At 34.5% G+C, this 27958-nt stretch overlaps 2 protein-coding genes across 2 annotated transcripts; one reads left to right on the top strand and one right to left on the bottom strand.

Moving 5' to 3' along the window:
• On the top strand, positions 1-25597 carry LOC121738877 (protein JTB). The gene is made up of 4 exons (XM_042131141.1): positions 1-127; positions 200-354; positions 11651-11744; positions 25160-25597. Exons 1-4 carry the CDS (start codon positions 72-74, stop codon positions 25326-25328), a joined length of 474 nt encoding a protein of 157 aa, XP_041987075.1. The 5' UTR covers positions 1-71; the 3' UTR covers positions 25329-25597.
• LOC121738876 (tRNA (cytosine(38)-C(5))-methyltransferase) lies at positions 25522-27948 on the bottom strand. Its single transcript, XM_042131140.1, has 3 exons — positions 27741-27948; positions 27177-27652; positions 25522-26274 (listed from the first exon to the last, which is right to left on the bottom strand). Exons 1-3 carry the CDS (start codon positions 27799-27801, stop codon positions 25819-25821), a joined length of 993 nt encoding a protein of 330 aa, XP_041987074.1. The 5' UTR covers positions 27802-27948; the 3' UTR covers positions 25522-25818.
• Positions 27949-27958: the final 10 nt, after the last annotated feature.

The following is a 27958-nucleotide window of genomic DNA, read 5'->3' on the forward strand; positions in this document are numbered from 1 at the left end:
GCTTATTTTCATTAAAATTATTGTTAGAATTAATATGACTTATTTAATTGCACCTGAGAAATAAATGAAAAATGATTGAGACATGTTCGAAGCGATGTATGTTATTAGGAACGATATTGCTGGCCGTGTAAGTAGTCAATGAATGTTGAATTTTGTTGAGTCAACATTGCATGTAATAATTACTACTCTTATGTTTCAGATTAACTGTTGTTGTTTTAATATTGGAGTCCCAGCTCGCAGACACGTTGTCAGGAAGCCAACGCACTCGAAATAAAACGTTCCCCACTGAAAATAATTCTACATGTTGGACACAACAGCCATACACTGTTATTAGTGAATGTCACCCTTGTTCAGGTATTTTACTTTGCGTAAATTTGTAGATCGTACGAAATGCATACTGTATTCAGATGTAAAATTGTGTACTTAAGGACGCTATCACAAAAATTAGCAGGTCGGTACGAATATCGACGTTAAGTACATTAAAATAACATTCAATATCAGCGCGCCTTGCACAGTGGCGGTTACGACGCTCGCCGCGTTCTTGATAGGGCGAAAATGTATGAAGAAATTTAACAGCGTTTCTTATTTTTAAAAGCTTTTATTTAAGGGAGCATACCCATACTACGTGACCACCTACTTTTTAAGATTTTTTGACCAATGCTAGTATATGCCAGTACCCCCCCCTCTACAATTGTTCACGTGGTATTGATAAGAATAATTTTTAATCATTATGGGGGGGTATTACCTTATCATTTATATTGGATCATTTCATCATATCATTTGATCATATCTGCTTATTACATTGTCATATTTCATTGATTCTATTTTACGTCATATGTGGTTTCAATAGCTAATGGAGAGTGCTATTACCTTATCATTTATATTGGATCATTTCATCATATCATTTGATCATATCTGCTTATTACATTGTCATATTTCATTGATTCTATTTTACGTCATATGTGGTTTCAATAGCTAATGGAGAGCGCTAATGCTGACAGGTATTGACGTCAGGGTTACTAGATCTCAGAGAATTCGATGTGTCAAAAGACATCGTCATTTTTAATATGGCTTGTTTTTTGTTATTTCAGCAAGATTATCCAAGTATACAATTAGAAAAATAATTACATTACATTATTTGAAACATATTAACGAACAAGAAATTAAAAACTCTTTTTTATATTAAATAACTGGCAACAACTATTTCTATGACCGTATTGGATCCAATCTCTCAGCAAATGTCAAAAATCTATGATCAAGGAAGAAATGAATCATATGTCTATATTACATTATCCAATATTATATTGGATAATGTAATATAGACTCAATGATCTCAGATCCAATATATATTATGATAATCTAATATCCCCCTTTGTAAGTAGAAAGAGTAGCATACCGAAATATGAAAATAATTTGACTCATATTTGTTTTTATTAAGTTATTTAGTACAAAAGACTCTTTGCATGTTTATAATAATTATTACTACTTAATTACATATGGGAATAAAAATCACAAAAAATACTTTGATACCCAATAATTTGCCAAAAAGAAATATTAGGCCCTTACATATGAAATTAGCGTTTTGTATGGGATGAATATAAAGTCCTTAATTATAGTATGTACCATTGTTATCGATGCATTTTTGCCATCTTAATTATGCATTTTACTTGAATAATTTGGTTTATTTTCAAGTGCGTTTAATAGAGCCATCTCCGCTGCGCTCACCCTAGCTTCTCGGAAACACGAGCCAACCAGCGTTGTAAAAATCTTAAGGGTAGTTTGTTGATCCCTTTACTAAAAAAACGAAGGAACGAGAGTCAATAAATTCTTTTTCAATAAATTACTAGTAATACACATAAATCACGACTAAAAAAGTGGAATATACTGGACATTGACAAAAGATAGGGCCATAGGATAATGGCCAATACAGCAAACTTGGACTTACTCAATGGAGTTAGGACAAATAAAACCCAATTTAATAATGGATAAGATCTGATTATGGTTATAACTAGCCGATTGCAGATGTTGAAAGGGGAAAAAAAAATCTTTGAATGCGGTTTGGACTGCCACATCAGAGTTGATTTTTTTTCTTACAGAAGTTATCCAAATTCCAAAAAAAAGGGTGCAGTTCCTCCAGTTTTGCGGCCGTCTGTTGTGCAGTGTGTGGTCTAGCGTTTTCCTGAAGCAGCAGTGGCCTAAAGCGATTGATCAGCCTTGGTTGTTCAGCCGCTACTTCTTCCATCATGGTTTGCAGTTGCTGATATTAGATATCTGCCGTAACCGTTTGGCCAGATTTTAGAAAGCTGTAGTGAACGACACCGGCACTAGTCCAACACACTCACAAGTAACTTTTTCTGAGTCAATTTTCGCTTAGGGCAGGATTTGGCTGATTCACCAGGGGACAGCCATTGCGACAAACGCTTCCGATTATCGTAAACGATCCATTTTTCATCACAAGTAATGATCCGATTTAAAGTCCCTTCAATGAGTCGGTTGAGCAATGTAACGCAGCAGTCGATGCGTGTTTTCTGGTTTGCTTCACTCGATTCATGAGGTACCCACCTTTCAAGTTTTATCTTTTGCTTCAAGTGGATTAAGCAATTTTATCACTTACACCGAAGCCTGCTGCTAACTTTGAAGTGGTTTGTGATGGATCCGCTTCCACAATAGCCTTTGATTCTTCATTATTCATTTTGATCTCTGGTCATCCACGGGGCTTGTTCTGAAGGTCAAATTTTCCAGACCGAAAACGTTGGAACACTTGGAACCAAAACCGTACCGTACCGTGTTTTCTTTTGTGACACCAGCGCCATACACATTGTTAATTCTTCGAGCAGCTACTGCAGCACTCGTACCACGGTAGAACTCATATTCGTAAATAAAGCGATATTTCAATTTTTCCATTATGCGATATAAACGACTCCAAAGAAAAAATAATCAAGTAAAAAACAAATGAATGACTGTTTTGGAAATTCATATGTAGGTACCAAATAAATGAATATATAAATTTAAATTTGGAATTCTTACCAAAGAGGATATTTGAGGATGATTTCAGGATATTTGAGATCAAAGTGGCCTGTACAACAAAACGCCAATTTCATATGTAAAGACCTAATACTTGACACCAATATTTCAGAAATACTATACAAGGTGTAAAAAAACTAAATGATAATACTTTAGGATGTGTACGTGTTCCTTATAGTGAGTTTACTGTCAAAGTAGCAGTGCTGAATGAGCAAAAAGATGGCGGACCTAAGTAATTTGGTCGCGTTTAAAGTTAAACTCAAACGACAGATCACAAATCACAATTAACATTGAATTGACATGATCCGACTACATGACGTTGGTCTGTCAACTACCTAGGAATCAATTTCCTCGATGGTACATACTAGACTAGCTTTATGGTAGTATTGATGGTACATATTAGATTAGCTTATTGTAGTCGAACACCAAATATGGTAAATGATCACCAAGCTTCACCAAACTTCAAAATGCCTGACAAGTGAGAACAGTGCCATTTTTTTAAATGGCTGTTGGCTATAAATAACTGTCATAAATGCCAGGATCAAGTATTAAATGGCGAGGAAAAAAAATTCGTAAGACCATTCTCTCGGCAAAAATGACTACGTGACAAAACTCTAGACCCTCTCCCCCCCTCTTGTGACCGAGCGTAGTATTTTGAAGACCCCCCTCCCCCCCTAAATGGGTCACGTAGTATGGGTATGCTCCCTAACTTGCTCTGTATGTATGTATGTACGTTCGGGTGAAATTTTGGAACTCAATTGAAGTAGATATATTTAACCGATCAAGCTGAAATTTTGCATGCACGTTTAGTTTGGATGACAATGCATGATATTATATTTGACATCACTCTAAATCCTATATGGCCCACCCTCCAAGATGGCGAAATAGTTATTTTCTATGCAGTTATAATAACTCGAAAACTAATGTAATGTAATGTAATACTCCATCCAATATGGCGGCTCATCCGAGATAGGGGAATACAGTTATTTTTAAAGCACTTCTGCAATATGGGTATCAAACAAAAAGGCTCGTTGAGAGTAATTTGTTCACAATTTACTCTCAACGAGCCTTGAACGGCACGACGGGACACGACACGAATTTCAATTCGTGTCGTGTCCCGTCGTGCCGTATTGTAACATGTCGTGACGTGACGTGACGTGTCGTGTCGTGTCGTGCCGTTTCGTGTCTTGTCGTGTCTTGTTATGTCAAATCAAAACCAGCCGGGCATCAGAAAACGCCTGGTTGAATCAGGTCATTTTTATTATGTGATATTTAATTTTTTAGTCGTAAAATTAAGTACGACTTTCTAAAGACTTAAGTAAATAAAGTTATTCAGATTTTCACAAATTAATGAAAGAAAACAAACTACAATCAAGCAGACTTAATAAATCTAGTCAGAGATTTAACTAAAAAACAAAAAATAAATTATAAGCAAAAACTTTTTGAAAAAAAGCTTTTATTTAAATACTATAAAAAGAAGAAAATAAATTTCCCCTTAAAAATTCTAAGTTCTAACTATAAAGTATAACTTTATAGTTAACCTCAATATTATATTATACAATTTGCATTATCTATAATATAAAAATGAGTCGCTGAATGTGTTGCTAAGCGCAAAACTCGAGAACGGTTGGACCGATTGGGCTAATTTTAGTCTTAAAATATTCGTAGATGTCCAGGGAAGGTTTTTAAGTGACACGAAGTTCACCGGGACAGCTATTAAGTAATAAAAGCTGGTCGCGAGACTTAACAATCTGTCAATATTTAATTACTTTAATAAAATAAAAATATAATATCAGTTTACTCAGTTAAATTGGCACTTACTAGTTTATTATTTACAAATCTTGCGACAAGCTTTTATTATAATGCAAATTGTATAATATAATATTGAGGTTATAACTTTAGACTTAGTTAGAATTTTTAAGGGGAAATTTATTTTTTTCTTTTTATAGTATTTAAATAAAAGCTTTTTTTCAAAAAGTTTTTTGCTTATGATTTTTCTTATAAATGGAAATGTTATTTATTTTTATATAAAATATTTAGCTATTCTTACACGGGACTAAATAAGCAAAAATTATTTTGTATATTTATTTTCCTTAGTTTAGTGTATTTAGCGGGCAGTGTGGCCAACTTAGTGGAACTTCCACTAGATCTGGTGGTTTAGACCTACCTTTCGGCGGGAAAAATTTGGTTTTAGTAGCTAGTGGATTTCTTAGTGGATTCGATTATTTAAGTTAGTGGTAGCTTCGACGTTAAACCACTAGTTTTTTTATTATGTTTCTAACCCTTGAAGACGCACACTGGAAACTTAATTATATTATTATTATTATCTTTATTCGTTTTGCCGCATTCTAACGCTGATATAGAGCGATTATTGTTGTCAAGACTTAACAGAGAAACCGGATGAAGTTTGATCGCCTTTCTTTCGTGCAAGGTTAGCACGCGAAGGCAAATGCTGTAATAACAACATAATACCAAAAACCGTATTACAAAAATTAGAACTTAAGAAATTGATTCTTCACAAACTGAACAAGTAAATGACAATGATTCCTCTGAAGACGTTCATTTTTACTCTTTAGTTAAGTACCTACTTATACATAAGTACATAGGTAACTAAAGTTTTCCTTTTTGTAGTAACAAAAACAATTATTTCATAATAATAATAACGTTGTTGTTGTATTATTTTCAAATTATATTCAGATAGGTTGTTGTTGTCTTTACTTTATTTAGTGGAATTCTGGTGGTTTGAGAGGCCATTTAGGTTTTAACGGTTTCTGGTGGTTTACGCTGCTGAATTTGGTGGGTTAGTAAAAAAAAAAGTTGGCAACACTAAGCGGGACTTTCGGTTGGGCGGTTATCAAGTGCATACGTCTTTTACTAGCTCTGTGATTTATGTGAAAAGTTTGTGCAAATACCGAGAGAAGAAAGTGTCCAAACCAATAAAATTAAACATTGAAGGAAGAAGAACCACCGTTGCAATAAACGCAAGCGAAAGTACAGGTATTGTGGAGGAAAACACTAAAACTCTCGGGATTATCACTTATACTACAGCTAAGTCAACCATAGACAAAGCAATTACGTACGTAAGTATAAGAAAAAAGATACCAGCCTAAGAACTAAAAACACTCAAAAAAATTTCGATTGTCAAAGACTACTATGGAGGAACAATTTGAACTAATACTGAAAAAAATGGATGAAATGAAAGCCGATTTCACAAAACAAACTGCGGAAATCTTCGAGAAATTTTTATAAACATGGTGACAACAATAGATGAAAAACTGCAACCAGTGTTACAGGAAAATACGAAACTGAAAGAAGAAATCTCATACCTTAAAGCTAGAGTTAACAACCTGGAACGAGAAACTAAAAAGAATAATATTGTAGTTTATGGCATCAAAGAGGCAGAGGCAAACGAAGAGGATTTTAGGCAAAAAGTTATTGAATTATTAAATAAACTAAGTGTGAAAACTGGAATACGAGAGTGGGACCAATGGGAAATAAATGACAGCAGACGTTTGGGTAAAAAAACTGAAGGTAAAACAAGACCAATCTTAGTAAATCTTACTCTGGCATAGCGAAAAAGAGAAATCCTTGCTAACAATAAAAGCTTTCCATCGGGTATCTACGCAACACCAGATTATCCTAAGGAGGTGCAAATCAAAAGGAGGGAACTGCAGAAAGAGAAGGAAATAGAGGTGAAAAAAGGGAACACAGCATATATAAAATATGACCGGCTAATAGTAATAGAACCTAAAGACACTGAACATAAAAGAAAGCGCTCACCCTCTAAATCACCCCCGACAGGAGTTAAAGGAAATAAACCTACACCAAACAAAATAAATAAAAGGTCCGACTTATTTCGCCCTAGACCCGCGTATACCCCTAAGCTTTGCTCATCAAAATATGGAGACCCACAATTTCATCAATACCAAGACAACCGGAAGTAGTGCTAATGTTAAAATAAATAGTAGTAATAACAATTATTATTGTCGTCCTCCAAGCCGGCTGGTCACCGTGGAGGAGTCAGACCACGGCCTCCTGAATCACAATCATAAAAAGAAATTAGACAAATAACAACAATCAAGTCTCAATGTGACAAGTCTTAATGTAAGAACATTACTCTCCGACTGTAGAATTGAGGAACTAAGATACGCTATCAAGACTAAATGGGACATATGGGATTGTGTGAAATTAGAAGAGGAGAAGAAAAGATAGAGGAATACCCAGATTTTATCTTTTTCCATACATACGGCACAAAAGGAAAAAACGGAGTAGGATTTTTAATTAAGAAATATCTCAAGAACAACATAATTACTACAAAAAGCTTTTCAGACCGTGTAGCGCTACTAGAAATGCAGGCCCCTGACAACTCTATGTGGTCCTTTGCGCAATTATATGCCCCTACAGAAATATGCACTAAAGAGGAAATAGAAATATTTTACAATACAATACAGGCTGCTCTTGACTCCATCCACACTAAAAATATCATCTTACTAGGAGATTTAAACGCCAAAATAGGCAAAGCTCAAAAGAATGAGGAAAAGAACGTAGGACCACACGCACACGGGAAAAGAAGTCCACACGGCCAGAAACTAGTAGAGTTCGCCTTAGAAAATAATTTTGCCTTCATCAACAGCATATTCCCTTGCAAATCCCACAAAAAATGGACATGGCGTTCCCCAAATGGTCTACACGTCTCATAGGAAGTTTATAAAACCCCTCAACTACTCGAGAAATATACATACTAATATGTCGGAAAAAGACTATGCACACTGGGAAGAAAAATTTATGGATGCTATAAGCTTACACAAAGAAGTACAAAACCAGTATGACAAACTAGAACAAGAAATAAAAGAATTTTCGAAACAGTTACCTAGGAAAAATAAGAATTTAAATATATATATCAACGAAGAAACTAAAGAACTATTAAAGCAAAGGAAAGAACTCTATGCGAAGGATAAAACGAAACAAATAAAACAAGAAATCACAAGAATTAGCAAATTAATTAATAGGAATATAAAACAGAATAAAAAAGAAATGAGGCAAAACACCTTTGAAAAATTTATAAATAAGGGTGGCGCTGTACGTAGAGCCTATAAAGAGTTGAACGATAAATCTAAATGGACAGGACAATTAAAATACCAAAAAGGTATTGTGAAAACAAGACGCCCAGATATAATTAAAGAAGCGACAATATTTTACAAAAAACTCTACACAGATACAAATAACCCTTGTTTACCTAATAACAAAAGACTTAGAACAGCAAACGCTACAGACGAAAACATAGATGTGCCGAAAATTCTTATGACAGAAATCGAAAACGCTATCAAAACGCAGAAAAATGACAAAGCACCCGGAAACGACAATATTATAAACGAAGTTTTCAAAACTTTATCTCCAGCACTATTAAGACCCCTCCAAATGCTTTTTCACCACATCTTAATAATTGAAGAAACGCCCCACCAATGGTCGGAATCGACACTTACATTACTCTTTAAAAAGGGAGATAGAAGTGATCTCAGTAATTATAGACCGATAAGTCTAATGACAAACCTATACAGGGTGCAATTAAACCTACCTGCCAATTTTTTTTGGAGCTTATGTATCATTAGGTGAGTCCATTAAACCAAAAAAAATAGGGTGTTAATTTTTTTACTATTGTAAAAAATTAACACCATTTTTGGGGTAAAATATGTTATTACATAGGGGTAAAGCGGGGGTGACGCGCGGGGTGGGAGGCGATAGGACCGTTTAGTACCACGCGCGTAGTTGTATAGCTATCACGTAATTATTTTGTTTGTCACGGCGCCCCCGGCCCCCACGCTTTAATTAGTGTCTGTTACAATGTACCCTAACTACGATCGAGTGTTATGAAATGTGGAGGCATAGGTGGAGGTGCTACATTTCGAGTGGCGAAAGTTTACGCGGAACCCAGAGACTGTACGAGCAAGAAAGCGTTCCTCGTCTTCGTAACAGCTGATTGATGATTCTCGAATGCAGCAGCTGTACCCTGAATCTGAATCGCGAGACAATCAAAGACTCAGATTATGGACAGTTCGCACTTCGCATCACCTGCACACGCCTAGCCAGGATCGAAGACATGCCTCTGACGAGGTTAAAAGTGACAAAGTTGTGCTTAAAAAACTTTTAAAGTAACAAACTTTTAAAGACAATGTGCAAAACGCGCTAGACTTTGCTTAGAGCAAAACGGATTGCAGTTTGAACTCGTTTGAACTATGCTAAGTGTAGACAAGATGGAAGTAAATAAGATTTAGAGGTGGGTTGTTTTGATTTTTATTATTTTTATTAGTTGTACTGTAATTTAATTAGTTTTAGTGTGTAATTAAAATAAAAATAAAATAGATTTATTATAAATTTCTAAAGTGATTTATTTTCGTAATTAAAAAGTTGTAATTTTTGATTCTTTTGATGTGTACAGTGTATCAATTAATTTTATTCTAAACATACCTATCTACGTCCTTTACATTTGACGGTCCTAAGTTCGTCAAAGTATGAAGTACTTGGACTATTATCTATTCTGTGGTATGAAGGGAAAATTCGCAACTTATGATAATAACAAGAATGCAGTGACGGATTAGCCCTTAATCAAATTAAGCAATTTCCTAGGGCATCACGTCTGAGGGGGCACCAGAAAAGTAAAGGTTCAAAGACCGATTCTAGTTGAGATACGGATAGGGGGGCCCACAGGCATGGATTGCTTAGGGCATCAAGTAGTCTTAATCCGTCACTGCAAGAATGTCAATGGAAGGGCGGGGCGGGGCCGGGCCGCGCATGTGTCCATATTTTGTGGTGTTTGGTAGGATAACTTTCGGAGGCAATTTCTCAAAATTTTAGTACTGAGTGATTATAAAAGAAGAAATACGTGTATTTTTATTTTTAACAAGGATCAATATATCCAAATTTGGCAGGAAGGTTAAATTGCATCCTGTATAAAATCTTCGCTAATAAGATCTTGCTAGGAAGGTTAACGAAAACACTTGAGGAAAATCAACCCCGAGAACAAGCAGGCTTTCGAAAAAACTACTCGACTATAGATCACATACAAGTAGTAACACAACTAAATGAAAAATCAAAAGAATATAGGAAAACTATATACATGTGTTTTATAGACTATACAAAAGCTTTTGATTCTCTATATTTCGAAGCTATATGGACAACACTTATACAGCAAGGAGTCGAAGAAAAATACGTCAAGATCATTAAAATATTTACAAAAAGTGTAAATCCAAGATAAGACTTGAACGTGAAGGAGAAGAATTCCCAAATCAAAAGGGGGTGAGACAAGGGGACCCCTTGTCCCCAAAAATTTGCTCTGCTGTCTATCTTTAGAGAACTAGATTGGGATAAGAAAGGAATAAGGATTGACGGAGAACTGCTAAGCCACTTACGCTTTGCAGATGATATTGTAATTTTTGCAGAAAACCATACAGAATTGGAAAGTATGATAACCGAACTAGCAACAGAAAGTCAAAAGAAAGGATTGTCAATGAATAAATCCAAAACCAAAATTCTGAGCAACGGGGAACCATTTGAAATAATAGTAGATAATGTATAAATAGAATATGTATCAGAATATGTTTACTTAGGGCAGCTAGTATCTTTTAAAAAAAACACGGAAAAAGGAAATAAAAAGGAAAATAACTTTAAGCTGTAAGAAATATTGGTCAAAGGAAATCATGAGAAATAAAAATATGAATATAGCAATAAAGAAAAAAGTTTTTGAAGTTGCAATACTGCCATGCCTTACATATGGTTGTCAGACGTGGTCCCTAAGAAAGGAAGACGAGGAAAGCATAGCCATCTGTCAGAGGAAAATGGAAAGAAGCATGCCCGGCCTTAAATTATCAGACAAGGTAAATAATACAAAGATTAGGAAGGCAACAAAGGTAATAGAAGCGAGAAAAAGAACAAGATTACTGAAGTGGTACTGGGCAGGACACGTATGCAGACATACAGGTAATAGATGGACGAAACGTTTAACATAGTGGGTACCGAGAGACAGGAAAAGGAAAAAAGGAAGACCAAATAAAAGATGGAGAGATATATTTAAAGAGAGATGCGGACTCCTATGGATGAGGATGACACGGGATAGAAACTGCTGGAAGGATTTAGGAGAGGCCTACGCCGAAGAGGCGACTACTACTTAAAATTAATATACTTTATAATTGTTAATAATTAATCATGCTTGTAAATTGTAATAGAAAATAAAGGCTATTTTTATTTATTTTATTTAGTGTAATGGTACCTTTAGCTATAATGGTACCTTATCAAACCCCATTTTTTTAATCTTTTGCGATTATTGTTATGGTTAAAATGTATTTATATTGTGAAAATTTGGATGCGGCTATAAAAGTTTTATGGTAGAGATGAATATATTATCTTTCATTTGAAACCAAAATATTCTCGTAATGTGACTCCTAATTCTTTGAAATGGTACCTGAAAATCGCTGATATTTGTAAAAATTGCTTGCAAAAAAAAGCTCAAAACAGAATTTAGATTTTTTATGTTCCTAATTTTTTAGTTCCTCAAATCTGTAGAAAGAATATTTTTATTAATAATGGGATTGATGTTATTATTTTTTACAATTAACACTATATATTTTTCCAGACTTTGAAATAAGAAGCAAAAGCATTGGTGTGTGTATCCATACAAGCTTTAAAGAAATTCTTAAGTGTGAAAATGGTGAAACGGTTACAAGAAGGTAATGTTGACATAGAATAGTTAATATCCTAAGATCCGACCGTAAAATCCTGCAGGAATCGTTTTTTTTTTCGATCAAATATATTTTAAAATAATCTTTAGAACGTATAGAATGGATTAATGTTGGGTTGCCTTGTTAAAAGTAGCCGCAAGTACCTCTAATTGAGAAAATGAAAGCCCGTAATACAAACTTGCATGTATTCAATAGAAAAGTAAGAGAATTAAGAAGGAATGACATTGAGGAATGACAGGACAATACACATAAAAATAAAAACGCCTGTTAAATAAAAATAGCAATCTTGCGAGTTCTCGACGTCCTCAAATAATGCCAGGCATAATAAATCTAGGCCTGAACATTTGTCATATACAAAAGTGATGGCAACCCCAGTTTGCGGCTATCGTGCAACTGGCAAACATGGATATTCATGTACAAAATGCATAAAACTTTAATTTGGTATCAAAATTATTAAAAAAACCGATGCTTCAATTTATATGAAGAACTATGTCTGTTTACGGGCTGGCAACCCTAGGTTGCGGCCGACTTAGAGCTGGCAACCATTTATACCTTATTTTCTCACGTCATTTTCTTTCAAATAATGTAAAATTTACTGAAAAAAAATATACATGCAAATTATGCATTTATCTCATGAACATTCAACTTAATTATAGGTACTTGCGGCTACTTTTGACAAGGCAACCCAACATTAATCCATTCTATACGTTCTAAAGATTATTTTATATATTTTTTCTCTCCTTTTGTCCTGCGATGTGTCCTTAGACATTGAGCTGGATTTTATGTAATTTTGATCTTGGCGTGTATGGAACATTTGAAATAATGGATTGATTTAACGAATGTAAGTAGTAAGATAGTTGAAATTACTTATAATAAATAGTTTTAGATTTTCATTTGAAAGAAATACATCGTAAAAACTTCTAGGTTACACTCGAAAATTTGGTTTCTTTTATAGGTGATTTGGACGTGATTTGCTTCATATATTTGTAAATTAATTACGTAAAACGCTTATAGAAGTTATTACACGATGTCTCCAAGACGATTTATATCGATATTATGCATTACGTTTCTAAACAATTGAGAATAAAAGTTCACAGGTAACGGCTATTTTCTGCCGGCCGCGCCATTTTGAACTTTATTTGTATAGCACTAATGACGAAGTTTGCTTGTGGGTTATACGAAACCAGTTTTTTCGGGTCGTAAATTACAGCTGTTTTTATTAATAATATCTTAGGTCGTTAAGATGAATTGTTTACATAAGGGTCTACACAAAGGGTTCCGTCGTGTAGATTATAACAAAATATTGTTTCATTTGTAAACAAAGAGTCAAAAAATAGTTTCAAAAGTTCATATTGTGAAAAGAATATTAAATCAGACTAAATACTATAATTATGATGAAATTTAACATTTTCATCATAATTTTTGATTCCATTCAGCTCGACTTCAGGACATGTTTCGTGTCGTAAGCTGAATGTAACATGGACAGATTTTGTTATTTAGCCTTTATTTTCCAGTCTTTTAACCATCGAGATAGTTCATCTAGACTTTTTTGAAGTTTGTTGGAAGCTCCGGCAGCTGTTTCGTCGATTGCTAATATTGCGGTGTCGTCAGCGTATGTTCCCGTCAGGACGTGTTCTGTGTGTGGTAAGTCTGATGTGTACAGCAGGTAAAGTGTTGGACTCATCACACTCCCTTGAGGTACCCCTGCCTCTATTTTGTACAAATTAGAAATGCCATCGCCTTGTCTTACATAGAAGTGTCTTCCACTTAGATACGCTTTTATGAAGAGATAGTAATTAATAAGTAGGTTCTTCCTGATTTTAAATAGCAGTCCATCGTGCCAGACTCTATCCAAGGCCTAAGAGATGTCTAAGAATGCGGCAGAACACCACCTCTTTTCTTCAAATGTGTTGTTGATTTTTCCTACTATTCTGTGTACCTGTTCAATCGTGCCGTGACCAGGTCTAAACCCAAATTGGTGTTCAGGGATCAGTTTAGATTCTGCGATTTTTGGAGCCAGGCGATTTAGATATAAAATTTCCAGTACTTTAGAGGTAGTTGGAAGGAGACTGATAGGTCGGTAAGATGTGACTTTAGTTGCGTCTTTTCCTGGTTTTGGAATGAGGATTACGGTTAAAGACTTTATTTCTCAAAAAGAATTACAATAATTCACTTACTTGAGAAACATTGACTAATAATAAGCAAACTTATTCTAGCGCAAGACACAGCTTATATATAACATAAATAATACTTATACTTACAGTTATTATAATTTGAACACATCTTTCTGCAATATAGGTCAAAGAAATTCGTTTAACACACGGTACATCACACACCGGCCGACTTACTACACTGCACAACCTACCTATGTATATTTTGGTACTTCTGTTACACATTTTCATAAACTTATAATTATAAATTACATTTTGATATCTTCAGAGAACATAACAAAGTCCAAATTGTCTCAATACAAGTTTATAACTGTTAATTACTGTAATAATTTTTTGTATTTAAAAGTGTAGGGTACATAAAAATATCGAGCTCTGTGTTATCTAAGGCTCGCGCACACTGTCAAGATATAATATAATATGCAGAAGATATATTATCGTTGATTTGATTTGTTATTGATGCTAATTTTGATCTGTAATTTAAAAAATAAAATAAAATGGATAGCAGAATGTATTTTTAGCACTAAACTCGAGAACGGCTGAATTGATTTCGATATTTCATTCTTGTTATGATTTAAACCTTAATAGCTAAGACAATACACATCAGTACAATACAAACTTATTAAATATTATGTTTCTAATCTTAAGTAATTGTGGTATTTTCTATGATATGTGCTTTTAATTTCTTTTTAAATGTATTTAAAGATTTTGCCTGCTTAATATCTAATGGTAGTTTATTGTAAATTTGCGCTCCTTCAAATAAAATGCATTTCTTTCCATAGTTTGTCCTAGGATTTTTTAAAGAGATATTATTTGCCTGTCTAGTTTTGATTTTTTGAAAACAACCTTTAGTAGTAAATTTTATTTGGGTATTTATTTCATTATTTAAGATTTTTTTGATCAAAATGCATGTATTAAGTTTATAAGTTTGGTTTACCGTAAGAATTTTTGTTTCTTCATAGATTTTTTCTGTATTTTCTAAAAAATTATAGTTAAATAGGGCTTTTATTATCTTATTTTGCATTGTTTGAAGCACTTTGAGATCAGTTTTAAATGCAGTTCCCCATATTTCTATTAGGTATTCTAAGTGGGGCTTTACCATCGAATTATATATTAAGTATTTTACCGATTTAGGGAAACAATGGGATATGTAGCGAAATGTGCCACATAATGGTATAAGTTTTTTCTTTATGTATTCTAAATGAGATTTCCAATTTAATCTATTGTCAAGAATTAAACCAAGATATTTCTCTTTACTAACTTCGCTTATAGGGTCATTATTGATAGTAAGTGAGGGATATTTTGGAATTTTTTTATTTAGTGCAGAAAAAACAATATAGTTTGTTTTAGATGTATTAATTGTAAGTAGGTTGTTTTGCATCCAATCATATAGCAGGTTAAGATCTTTTTGTGCTTTTTTTATAATATTGATTATCGAGTGACCAAAATAAAAGAGGCTAGTGTCATCTGCGTATAAAGTAATATCACCTTGAAGACCTAATTTATGCAAATCGTTGATATAAATTAGGAATAATAATGGCCCCAGTATCGATCCTTGCGGCACACCAAAATCTATCGTTTTAGGTTCACTTTGTGCGTTATCCAATTTCGTAATTTGTTGCCTATTTGACAGATAAGATTCTATTACTTTATAAGCCTGACCATCAATACCAGCACTTCTTAACTTGGATAAAAGTTTACTATGACTCACCGTATCGAACGCTTTTTTTAAATCTACAAATATGCCTAAAGCTATCTTTTTGTTATCAATGTTTAGTTTTAACGAAGTTACTAGATCAATGGCTGCTGTTAAAGTATTAGATTTAGGTCGGAACCCATATTGTTTCTTAAAAAAGTAGTTTTTAGACTCTAAAAATTTTGTTAACCGCTTGTGTATTATCTTTTCGAAGACTTTCGATAGAATCGGTAATACCGATATTGGTCGATAGTTTCCGGGATCTGTCTTAACACCAGATTTGTAGATTGGGCTTACTTTTGCAAGTTTTAAGGAGTCCGGAAATATACCGTCTCTAAGACATTTATTGATACATTTAACAAGGTTTTCTAATATAAGTTCCTTAACACATTTAATTGATTTAGTTGATATTCCATCCAGACCTACACTCGTATTTGCATTTAGGCTGTCTATAATTTCGGATACTTCGTCAATATTTGTTTCCTGGAATTCTGACAGTAAACTCTCAGTTGAATTAACCGTAGTTATGGCACGAGTTTGCGAATGAAATTTTTTTGGAATTTTTTTCGCAAGCTCGTATCCTATAGTGGGGAAAAAGGAATTAAAACATTCACATATTTCGCGTGTATCTGAGGCAGTGCCAGCATCAGTCTGTAGTCTGGGTGGAATATAGCGATCCCTTGTTTTACCATCAGCTAAACTATTTATAAGTTTCCACATTTTAAGCGGCTGTTTAGAACAATTATTAAATAAATTAAAGTAGTACTGCTTTTTAGTCTGTTGAATGCAATTGTGTACCTTACGTCTCTGGTTCAGGAAGAGTTGTTTCAGGTCTTCGTTTCCCGGTGATTTTTGCCACTTCTTCCATAAATTATTCCTCACATTGATAGAACACATTATATTCTTGTTAATCCAGTCTTGGTTAGTCGAGTTTTGGTATTTATATTTTAATTCCTTTGACTGTTTTACTGAATTTATTATATCTTTTTCAAACTCAATATAGTTGTCTTGATTAGTAGACATTTGTGTCTTTATTGCGTTGTATAATTTTTCATAGTTCAGTGTTTCATAAGCTATTTTCTTTTTTAATTTAGGTAGGGGTCTTTTAATTTCGAAATATATCTGTCTGTGGTCCGAGAAAGGTGTGTCTAATAAGGTCATGTGATAAAAATTATCCTTCAGAGATGTAGCAACGTGGTCTATTACAGTTGCGGTAGTCTGCGTTTTACGAGTACAGTAATCTTTGTCAATTTTATTCAAAATTTGTATTCCATTTTCTTTAAGCATGTACTTATATTCCTTGACATCTTTTTCTTTACTGAGTAAATTCATGTTGAAATCTCCAAATATTATAGTGCGTTTTTTTCTTGATATTTGTTCATTAAATTCGGCCAGAAAATTTTTTGTATTTGATGTAGGTTGTTTATATATAGCTCCAATATTTAAAGAAAGATTTTCGAGATGTATCCAAAGAAAATGATTTGATTCATAAGTCTTGTCTTCTAACAGTTCATGTTTCATATTTTGGTGTACATAAATAGATACTCCTCCCCCCTTAGTCGTTGTCCTATAATTATAGTAATGTTTGTATTTTTCTAGGTTGAGTCTTTGGGCCTCCTGCTCATTTTTAATCCAGGTTTCGGTTATAACAATCACATGTATAAGTTTATTCAAAGACTTTAATATGCACCTGAGTTCATCATGTTTACCTTTTTTTACCAGACTTCTAGCATTAGCATACAAAAAATTTATTGTTTTATTAGTATTAGTTGTTACTTCTTCATAATTATCCGTAATTTTAAATGTTGTTCGTGAAGTTTTGTTTACGATTTCCGATATCTTAGTGGTCTCTAGTTTTTTGATTTTTCTTTGATTGTTGATTTTTCTATGATTTTAGGAATCCCTTTAATATATTTTATTATCAAATTGTCTTCGCCGTTTTCTCTCCTTTTTTCTAATTCAATTTTGAGATTTCTCATATAATTTTGTTGTTGCATAGTTTGGTCTGGATAAATCTTCACTCCATCTATGCTTATCTTATTTTTATTGCGTAAGACTATTTTCGGGATTTCGTCATTGTAGAAACATATTTTTAAGGACCGTGACTTATTCTTGTTGTATTTTCCAAGGCGTATAAATCTTTTGTAGCTTGGGCAAGAAGGATAGACAGTATTTATTATTTGGTCTATTATACGTTTGTCTGCTTCTTGTCTTTCTTCCCACTTGGAAGAGCTTTGTTCGGCTACACCTACAATAATTATGTTTTTACTTCTTTCATTACGCTCCTGGATTTCCGCCATGATTTCATTATACGAGTTACTTTTATTTAATATAGACACTTCTGATGAGGAGGACTGTTTATCGATGGTATCTTGCAGGGTTTTAATTTTTGTCTCGTTGAGGTTGCATTTATTTTTTAGCTCCTCTATTTCTAACTTTAGACAATTATTTTCAGATATCAGATACTCCGTGGTGCTCTTTATGTCCTGAAGTTGTTCTTTAATACAAGAAGTATTATCATTTATGGTACTTATAGTTTGATTATGGTGTTTAGTTGTTTCCTTCAATATTTCTAAGATCTCTTTTCGAAAATTATTTAGTTCACTAGTGTAATCACTTTCACAGGTTTTTCGCTTCTTTCCCCTATAATCTTGTGACGTTATATCAATAGGAATTGATAGATCTGGTTGCGACGAACTGCTTTCAGACATCATTGAAAATGTTAGGGTTTTCTTAGGTGAATGTTGAGTACACATTATTCTTATCGCTTTGATATATTTCTTCTTTAGGTGTGCACAAGACTTTGTATTAGGTGTTGCGTAATGACAAACTGGCGTACCGGTTAAGTTGCAGTTAACACATTCAATTTTAAGCCTTTATTTCAGCTACCTTCCATTGCTGTGGAATAAAATTTCTCCAGAGGCAGGCGTTGAACAATTGGGTAAGATATTTGTAGCCTGTATTTGGCAGTTCCTTGAGGATTTTCGCCGTAATAGCCTGGGGATTTATGAACATCTAGTTTTCTAATAGTTCTGATTACTTCCTTTATTGTGATTTTATTGATTGGTAGATCATTTTGGTGAGTTTGCGTACGTGCGTTTGTAACATCGTTCGTCTTTGTGGATCCGCAGTCAACGTTAGGAGTGAATACTTCTAAGCTTCGGCTTTATCCTTGTCGCTTTTAGCCCAGGTACCATCCGGTTTTCTAATGGCTGCTTGGTAAGAGACAGGCCTTTTAAAATTTTTGCTGCTTTCCACAAAAAGTAATCAGTGGCTGGTGTGGCATCTAGATTTTTTAAAAAGTTTTCTGTTTCGAGCTGCTTCTGTTTTTCTAGTACGTTTTTTAGTTTTTTTCACGATTTTGTTAAAATTCGCCTTGTGTTCTGGATATTTTGTAATTTGCCAGAGTTTACTAGGTCTAGCATGTCTTTTGTGTAGTGGCTTGAGTTTTGCGTCTTCATGCTTGGGAGTGGAGTAGCCGACCAGGCAGCTTTTTGAATGACGTTGTTAAAATGTTCAGCTGCCTCGATCACGTCATCGTCTGATCTAAGCGGTATATTGAGGTACAGAGAATTTGTGACTTGTTGACGAAAATGTAGCCAGTTTGTCATGTTATTATGCAGCTTACAGTTCTTTTCCATGTTTTCCACTGAGGAATTGACGTAGGCTATGACTGGTGAGTGGTTAGAGGAAAGCTCAAAGCAAGAATGACAACTTATTGAAGAGCTCGTTATCCCTTTGCAGATGAAGAAATCTACAAGGTCTGGTTTCTTATTTGTATCAGCCGGCCAATATGTTGGTTCCCCAGTAGAGGTGACTGTTAGCCTCATAGACTGCACTGATTTAAGAAGCTGTCGCCCTTTTGGAGTGGTAATACGAGCCCCCCAGTCTGTATGTTTTGCGTTAAAATCTCCACCAGCTATGAACCGAGGTCCTAGGGATTTGAAGAAAGCAGTATAATTTTCATACTTCATATTGTGTTTAGGTGGTATGTATAGTGCTGATATCATGTCATTAATTATTATGTTAGTGGCTTGAATTTGTTCAGTCTGGAAAGAGTTTGTAGCATGGTGACGAATTTTTTCTTTTATAAGTATAGCCGAACCTCCGTGGGCAGTACCATCAGGGTGCAGTGTGTGGTACATCTTGTATGTTGGTATATTAAAATATGTCTTTTTTGTGAAGTGTGTTTCGGACACAAGAAGTCTGTCGATTTGGTTGGTCTCAATAAACATTTTTACTTCTAACGAGTGTTGTGGTAAGCCATTGGCATTCCAGAGGGCTATTTTGAGTCTGTCGAATTTTTACTCATTGTGGTCATTATGTCTATACTAATATTATAAAGAGGTAAACTTTGTTTGTTTGTTTAATTGTAATCAATAGGCTCAAAAACTACTGGACCGATTTTAAAATTCTTTCACCATTCGAAAGCTACATTATTTACGAGTAACATAGGCTACTTTTTATTTTGGAAAATATAGGGTTCCGTAAGATATTTCAGTTTTTCGGAAACAACCAGAAAATTTACTTATTTTGCGTACGCTGGCGAAACTATAAAAGATAGAACTATACAATGTTCTAAGTAAATGTAAATCTTATAAATATCTACAAAAATGTCCGGGGCACACTATACCTATCTATGTCAAGTGAGGCACAACAACCATTTTTTTATTTAAAAATCTTGATTTTTATTGGACTACATTTAAAGGATTTATTTTACTCATGCCAATAATCCTTATCAAAATAAATTATTTCATCACTAAGTACAGTTTATGTAGAATATATTTGGTCTTTGAATTATTAAAATTTGATGTTTGGTTTAGAAGTTATGACGAAATTAAAATATTGCGATTTACGCCCGTTTCGAAGTGGGCGCTACCAATGTAGTTATGTCCATTGTGCCAATGTGGCGACGCGCTCGCGGGAAGGGTATAGCTATACATCGCCCGTGTAATTTAGGATTGTCACGGAAATCGTACATTTTTCCGCAAAAAAGAAACCTATGTCTACAGAAAAAAGTAGTGAAAAGGTCTACAGAAAACTCCGCGATGGTAGAGTCTGGCCAACGAAAGCTGAACCAAGCATTTATTTTGACTGGCAACACTATTCTGCCAGTCGATGGTTTGCGGTTGCACGATTTCATGATCTTGATACTTGGTCATAATTATTATTTTATACTCTTATGATCTTTTAATTTTTCATACTAGACAAATTATTTATTTTAATAAATGGTATTTTTATTGAAAATCTTCACGAAGATTCGGGTGAGAAACAGGAAGTTTCCACCATACCATTTACCACCACACGATACCAATTATGCGCAAAAAAGTAGCGTCAGTGGTGCATAGAGTTCGAGAAAGCCGGAATAGTGTCCTGAAGATGATAGCGGAGAGAATTGACTCTGCAGACTGCACTCCTTCGCCGACTCACTGAGCTACATGTCAGGGTAGCAAGATAAGCTGCATTATAATTGTTATTATATTTAGATTGTTAATATAATTAGATTGTAACAAAACATTCCTTAATATGGACTTTTTTGTCTGATAATAAATTATTTTATTTTTATTGTGACCTACTTACCCATCGAATATTCTATTCTCTCGTTTATACCGATTAGACATAAAAACACAAATAAAACACAATTATTTTACGTGCACTTTTTCCACTATAATCATTTATTATTATTACAAATTTTAGCTAAAAACACGACCGGTTTCGAAACAATAGGGATGATGACAAGGTCAAAGATTAGCGAATTTTGTTAATAAAATAAAGAAACCACGGTAAAAAATAAGTGTTCCCAAATTTTCAGCTTGATAGCATTTGTATTTTTTTTTTTGTTATTCAAAGTTGGATATTCAAGTCGAATTTTTTTTCAATTAAATTTCTTAATATTTGTATACAATTCGATAACCTATGCAATTAAAAGCAACTTTTGTTATGAAACCACTTTCATAAACGCAATATTTTATATACTTGTCGAACAAAGTTGTCTCCTGATGCGTACAAACTACGAAAGATTGACGTCATACTTTCGTAGCACTTTGTATGGAGCGTTTCGGGCAGGTCTTTTTATTAGATATTTGAATTGTCATATCTTGGTGAATTTTTAAGCCATCAGAGTCATTCTTTCAACGATGTTTCTATTTTTTAAGGGTCTTTCAATAACCGATAAGAAAAAAAATAGTCATCATGCCTATTCTACTAGGCTTAATTTTAGGCTTAGTTAGCAATATATTTTCTAAGTCAGTATAGGCTATATTATGTTAGACTTTTCTTTAATAGGTGCATAATTTTTTGCACATTGGAGTAATACAATATCTAGCATCAGCAGAAAACGATCTAAATCTTTTTTTCCTACTACATTATGTGATACCATATAAATAATTTTTAAATTTGCCGCGGTTCGCTTGGTTCAGCTTTCGTTAGCCAGACTCTATATACGTATAAGGATATCCCACAATGATAATGGCTAATTTTCGAAGCGATTTTAACCAATACGGCAATAATCCTTATTCAATTAAATACTTAAAATACATTATTGATTATGGCCCTTTACAGCATTTTTTTTTATGACATAAGGGGGCAAAGAGAAAACGGGTCACCTGATGGAAAGCAACTTCCGTCGCCCATGGACACTCGCAGCATCAGAAGAGCTGCAGGTTCGTTGCCGGCCTTTTAAGAGGGAATAGGGGAGGGTAGGGAAGGGAAGGGAAGGGAATAGGGGAGGGTAGGGAAGGGAATAGGGGAAGGTAGGGAAGGGAATAGGGGAGGGTAGGGAAGGGAATAGGGTAGGGGATTGGGCCTCCGGTAAACTCACTCACTCGGCGAAACACAGCGCAAGCGCTGTTTCACGCCCGTTTTCTGTGAGGACATGGTATTTCCGGTCGAGCCGGCTCATTCGTGCCGAAGTAAGTATGGCTCTCCCACGTATGAAAGCGTGTAAAGCATAATATTATGATTTAAATTTTAAATGAATATTTTCGAAGATAATACAGATTTAAAATTTGCGGGACGTAGCTTTTGCGGCGGTAGGTACCGACCAATGCGGGCCACGGGTAGTAATGAATATAAATTATTTATCAAAACTACTGAATCGATTTTAATAATTTTTTAGTGACCTAGGCTGTAATATATTTTATACCCGTGCGAAGCCGGGGCGGGTCGCTAGTTGGTTAATAAGTTTGTCATGACACACATCTGATTCATAATTTGTTTCAGCATTCCGAAAAGGTCCTTCATTTCATTTGTTTGGCTTTGGGTATTGTCATTGGTTTCCGTATTTATGTCAAGTTTAGGCGATTTCAGGGTATCTGCATAGGTTTTATTGTTTTTCTCCTTCATTGTTGTTGGGTTGTTTTTCATGTGCTGGTTCTGCCTGGTCTTTGTGGTAGCCGAGCTGATGGGGTTTTGCGGGTCTTGATATATTTTCCTGTCTCTAATAGGTGGGTATTTTTGTTTTTGCAGCTCCTTAAATACTATACAACCTTTATAGTTAGCCGGATGAAAGAGCACATTTAACAGAGTCTGAGCGTTCTTTTCGCTGACAGTTGGCTGATAGGTGATTTCCGGCACATTTGATACATTTTGGGGTACGGTGGCAGTATGATTTTGTGTGTCCGTAATGTTGGCAGTTTGCGCATTGTGGTATATTTCGCACAGGTCTTGGTGGTTCGAATTTTATGCGGTAGTTTAGAAGGCTGTTGATTACATAGACTTTTTTGTTATTACTTTTTGGTTGCAGTTCTACTATGAACATGTGTAGAGGTTTCTTAGTTATTCTTTGTTTGATATTCCATATGTTGACTGCTTCATGTCCTAATTCTTTTAGTGCTATTTGGATATCTTCTTTGTCTGTAGAGGGGTGTATTTTTTTTAGAATAACTTTAAATGAACGTTCCTGCTTAGGGCGATAGGTGTAAAATTCTGTTTGTCTTGCCTCTAACTGTTTGAGAATTTCTTTGTAGGTTTCGGATGTTTTAGCTTGAATTTTAACTCTGTTTTCGTTTAGCACCCGAATTTCGTAGTTTCCTCAGGCGTGTTCATCTAGTAGGTTTTTTAGAGGTTTTATGTTCTCTACTTTATCTACGAAGTTCGGAGGGGGTTTTATAGGTTTCTCTTTAATGGTTGGATTTCCATCAGCAACTGCTTCAACATCTAATTCATCAAATTTGTTGGATGTGGCAATAGGTTGACTAAGCCAGTATGTGCTTAATTTGGTTTGCTTTTGCACTTGTTGGTTTTTGTGTTCAGGACTTTCTCTGCGTCTCTTGTTACTTCCTCCTGTTACTTCAGTCCATGAGCTGGAGGTGTGATCTAAGTTTTTGTTTGTAATATTGTCGTCTGTCGTCTGTGTTGTTTGCGTATCACTGTGATTGTGTTGTTTAATGAGCGATCGTCACTGACTGATTGAGAGCGCGGTCTGTTTAAGAAGAGGCTCCTATGAAAAATTTGTTGCGTAAGTATTTTATTTTGTGAATCTTCCATCTTTTTCCCACGAGCTAGGTCGATAAAAACAGGTCACTAGGAAGGTGACGCCTATTCTCCCTAGAAGGCAAGTTCAACGACGTTCGCCAGGTCCGCCGAGGTTGAACGCTAACGACTAAGTCTCCCACTAGCCACGCAGTCTCTGGCGCGTATCTCACCATAGACTTGGGGTGAAGCCAAGGCTACCGGTCCCGCGAAACATGACCACAGGGTTACGGTTTGTGATGGTCATTTCCTACCATCACAGGTCTGACACGTTTCCGTGCAGGCGCATCGGGCTAGTTAACCGCCGCCCGAGCCTCGGCGTTGTTGTCCGTTTAGCACCACCCAGGGGATACGTGTAGGGTGGGCCTAGGAAAGGTGGTAAATCCTACGGACGCGGACAACATCATCCCCATCATCAATTTTAAAATATATTTGATCGAAAAAAAAATCCTGCAGGATTTTACGGTCGGATCCAATACTATAACAGATTCATTGTTACGCACATTTTTTAAAACTTTTAGTACGGTAGTGACGGCATACAATTTTATTGTGACACGTTAGCCGTGTCATACACCATAGAAGTTCTACATGTCTCGTCATAGATGTTGCAAACCTTTTGTAGGTTTCAAAATTAGAAAAATAGCAGCCCCTACTTTTTTTCAATTCACATAATATTCTCAACACAATTCTAAATATTCAGAAAAGAAGCCTTTAGGCTTGTTTTACGTGGAAAATTATATTAATAGTTTTGTTCAGAGTAGAACCTTCTAAAGTGTTATTTGAGGGAGATACAATCATTTTCTAAATGACATGACTCCTGTGTCATTCGCCACACATTAAAAAAATAATATATGACATGGCTGCTGCATGTCATTCACACTGAATCGTTATTAAAATCATGTACCTATTTTCATACAACATTTGAAAAAGGCTTTCCACATTCAGAGTTGCCAGCTTCATTTCCTTATAAATTGTTTTCTCTTTATCTGCAATCAGCCCGAAGGTTATAAGCAGATGTGATGTAGTGGATTTGGCGGAATAAAATAACTTTATTATTTTCATTACAGCTGTGATCGAGTAGCTTATTTGGAAGAAAGAGCTTACTGGAAGTTTACAATATGGTCATTTATTGTGGGTAGTATCTCATCAGTTGCAGTAATGTTGAGGATGAGGGTACTAAATTATAGAGCAAAACGACGAGCACGGCAAATCCTAAGCAATGGTGCCATTTCATGAGTTTTGTATATGATTCAATTGTTTGTTATTAAATAATATGAATTTTGCACTAGAGCCTACCTAAAAATCATGTAATAATATGTTGAATATGATGTAAACTACATAATATTTTTGTAAAATATAAAAAAAAAAAACAAAACTACACTCAATTTCCTTTTGGGTTGGGTGTTAGTCTCATTTCATAGCAGGAATGTAAAACACCCAAACTTGTTTCTTTATAACTTGCAGACATGTCCCCTAATCACAGGTAGCAATATCAGTAAAATTATTGCAATTTGCAACAATACAAGTTAGCGTGTTTACACACGCCGATACTCATTCTTGTATTTCTATGGGCCCTTTTCACACGGGGCCGTCGCGGCGGCGAGCGGTGTCGCAGTTTTAGACTTGTTATCATAAAAATACAATAACATTTACTTACAATATTTTTTGACATAATAATAAAAAAATATATGGGACCTGTAACTTATGTAAATACTAGTTTATAATGTTAATTAAATAATATCTTTAATAGTTCACTTATTACTTTTACATTTACACTGTTTCCTAGAAGTTTGTAACATTGTTTTGTAGTTATATTGTCGGGAAAACTAAATTTGTTTGGAAAACACATTAAGGCCACTAATTCCATTGGTGTTAAGTATCTGAATTTGTGTTTCTTTAATGGTGTTAGAAATTCTATGCTACCGGGTTCATATAATTTTGCTTCTTGCAGACTTTCTTTGACATCCTCTGGATTTGAATTGGTGTAAATAGAACCTGTGCCTTCCGCATAATGTGAGTAGGCTTTTGTGAAACAGCATGACCTTTTAGAGTGTTTATATATTATATCCATTGCGTGAATGTATTTTAAAATTTTGTCCGGCACAAGATATGCGTCTGATGCATCCATAATTATATTCTCGATTGAAAACTGTTCACTGTACTCATTAGGGAGCGATGTCATCTGTAACAAAAGGGTCAGTTGATTATTTGAGAAAAAAAATTTCAGCTCGACTTTGGCCGACTAGCCAATTTGTCGGCTGCAAAGAAGCCGCCGACTAGTCGGCCAAGCTGATCATGGTTTCGGAAGTTTCTGTGACGCTTTTTTACTGCTGTTTCGCGTCGCACATGCCGTTCGTGTACGTTACTTTATTTTGTTAAGCTATGATATAGTAATTGATGGGTTTCATTAAATATTTCATGTACATGAAATCTCGATTTAATAATACATACAAATTATATTTACAAAAATAATATCTTCACTGGCAAGTAATTTTAGAAACATTTCATTTAATTTTAAAATGTGTAACACTGTTTGAGTATGATCTGAACACATTATAAATAACTAGCTATTTGACCGAGCTTTGCTCGGTATTCGATAAAACACGAATAAAATGACATTTTAAAAAATAATTTCTAGCTAGATCAATTTACTAAATTTCATGAAAATCGTTGGAGCCAATTCCGAGATTCCAATTATATATATACAAGAATTGCTAGTTTAAATATATAACTAGCTATTTGACCGAGCTTTGCTCGGTATTCGATAAAACACGAATTAAATGACATTTTCTAAAAATGATTCCTAGCTAGATCGATTTATCGCCCCTGAAAACCCCTATATACTAAATTTCATGAAAATCTTTGGAGCCGATTCTGAGATTCCAATTATATATATATATATATATATATATATATATATATATATATAGGTATACAAGAATTGCTCGTTTAAAGATATAAGATAATCAAGGTTTTTCTTTAATATAATTTCAATAATAGCAAAAAAGTAAAAAGCCGATTAGTTGGCTCTTTCTTTTCCGACTTTTACCAACTAGTTGGCACATCTCTACAAAACATACTTACTATTTCATCTTTTCTTTTAAAATTCCAATCTGGCTTTCTTCTAGCTATGCAATAGTATCTCAATCTTGAATTGGGAACACCAACGGAAGATGGGCAAACAAGAAATTCTTGGAATGTGAAGTTACAATCTTGTAGCTTCATTATAAACAAATCACGCACGCTGGAAGTTTCAAAACCTTTCACATTTTCCATTAGTATGTACTCCAATTTTACAAATTGGTCTAATATAGATATTATGTACAAGAAGGAATCTGTCCTAGGATCACTTTCACCCATTTGTTTGCCATTTCTAGTGAATGGCTGACATGGTGGAGACATAAGTATTGTGTTTACATCAAGTTTCTCTATTGCCTCAACAGTTAAGGACTGTATATTTTTGGTTATTAATGTAGTTTGAGGAAAATTATGTTTGTAAACACAGTTGGCTATAGTATTTATATCGATTGCTGCAACTACCTCACCATTTAGACTCGAATCTGAAATTAGAAATATGAAAGGTTGAGTATCATGTCCCCATTTTTCTCCATGGAAACTGAATAGAATTTAAAAATTATATTTTCTAACCTAGCCATGCACAATGCATTCCTCCAATACCACTGTATAGTTCTAAAATTCGATGAGTCATGTTTTGTGCATTGAAGATTCATTCACAAATTGTATACAATTATTTCCATCTTCCATACAAAAATTTGGTCAGTTTTTCTGAGTTTTTCCTAATTTATACAACGTTTCTGTGTTTCACGGAATACAAACAAACAAGGCTTTTTTATGAACGTAGCGTT

This window comes from Aricia agestis, chromosome Z (genome assembly GCF_905147365.1).
Source record: "Aricia agestis chromosome Z, ilAriAges1.1, whole genome shotgun sequence".
NCBI classification, from domain to species: Eukaryota; Metazoa; Arthropoda; class Insecta; order Lepidoptera; family Lycaenidae; genus Aricia; species Aricia agestis.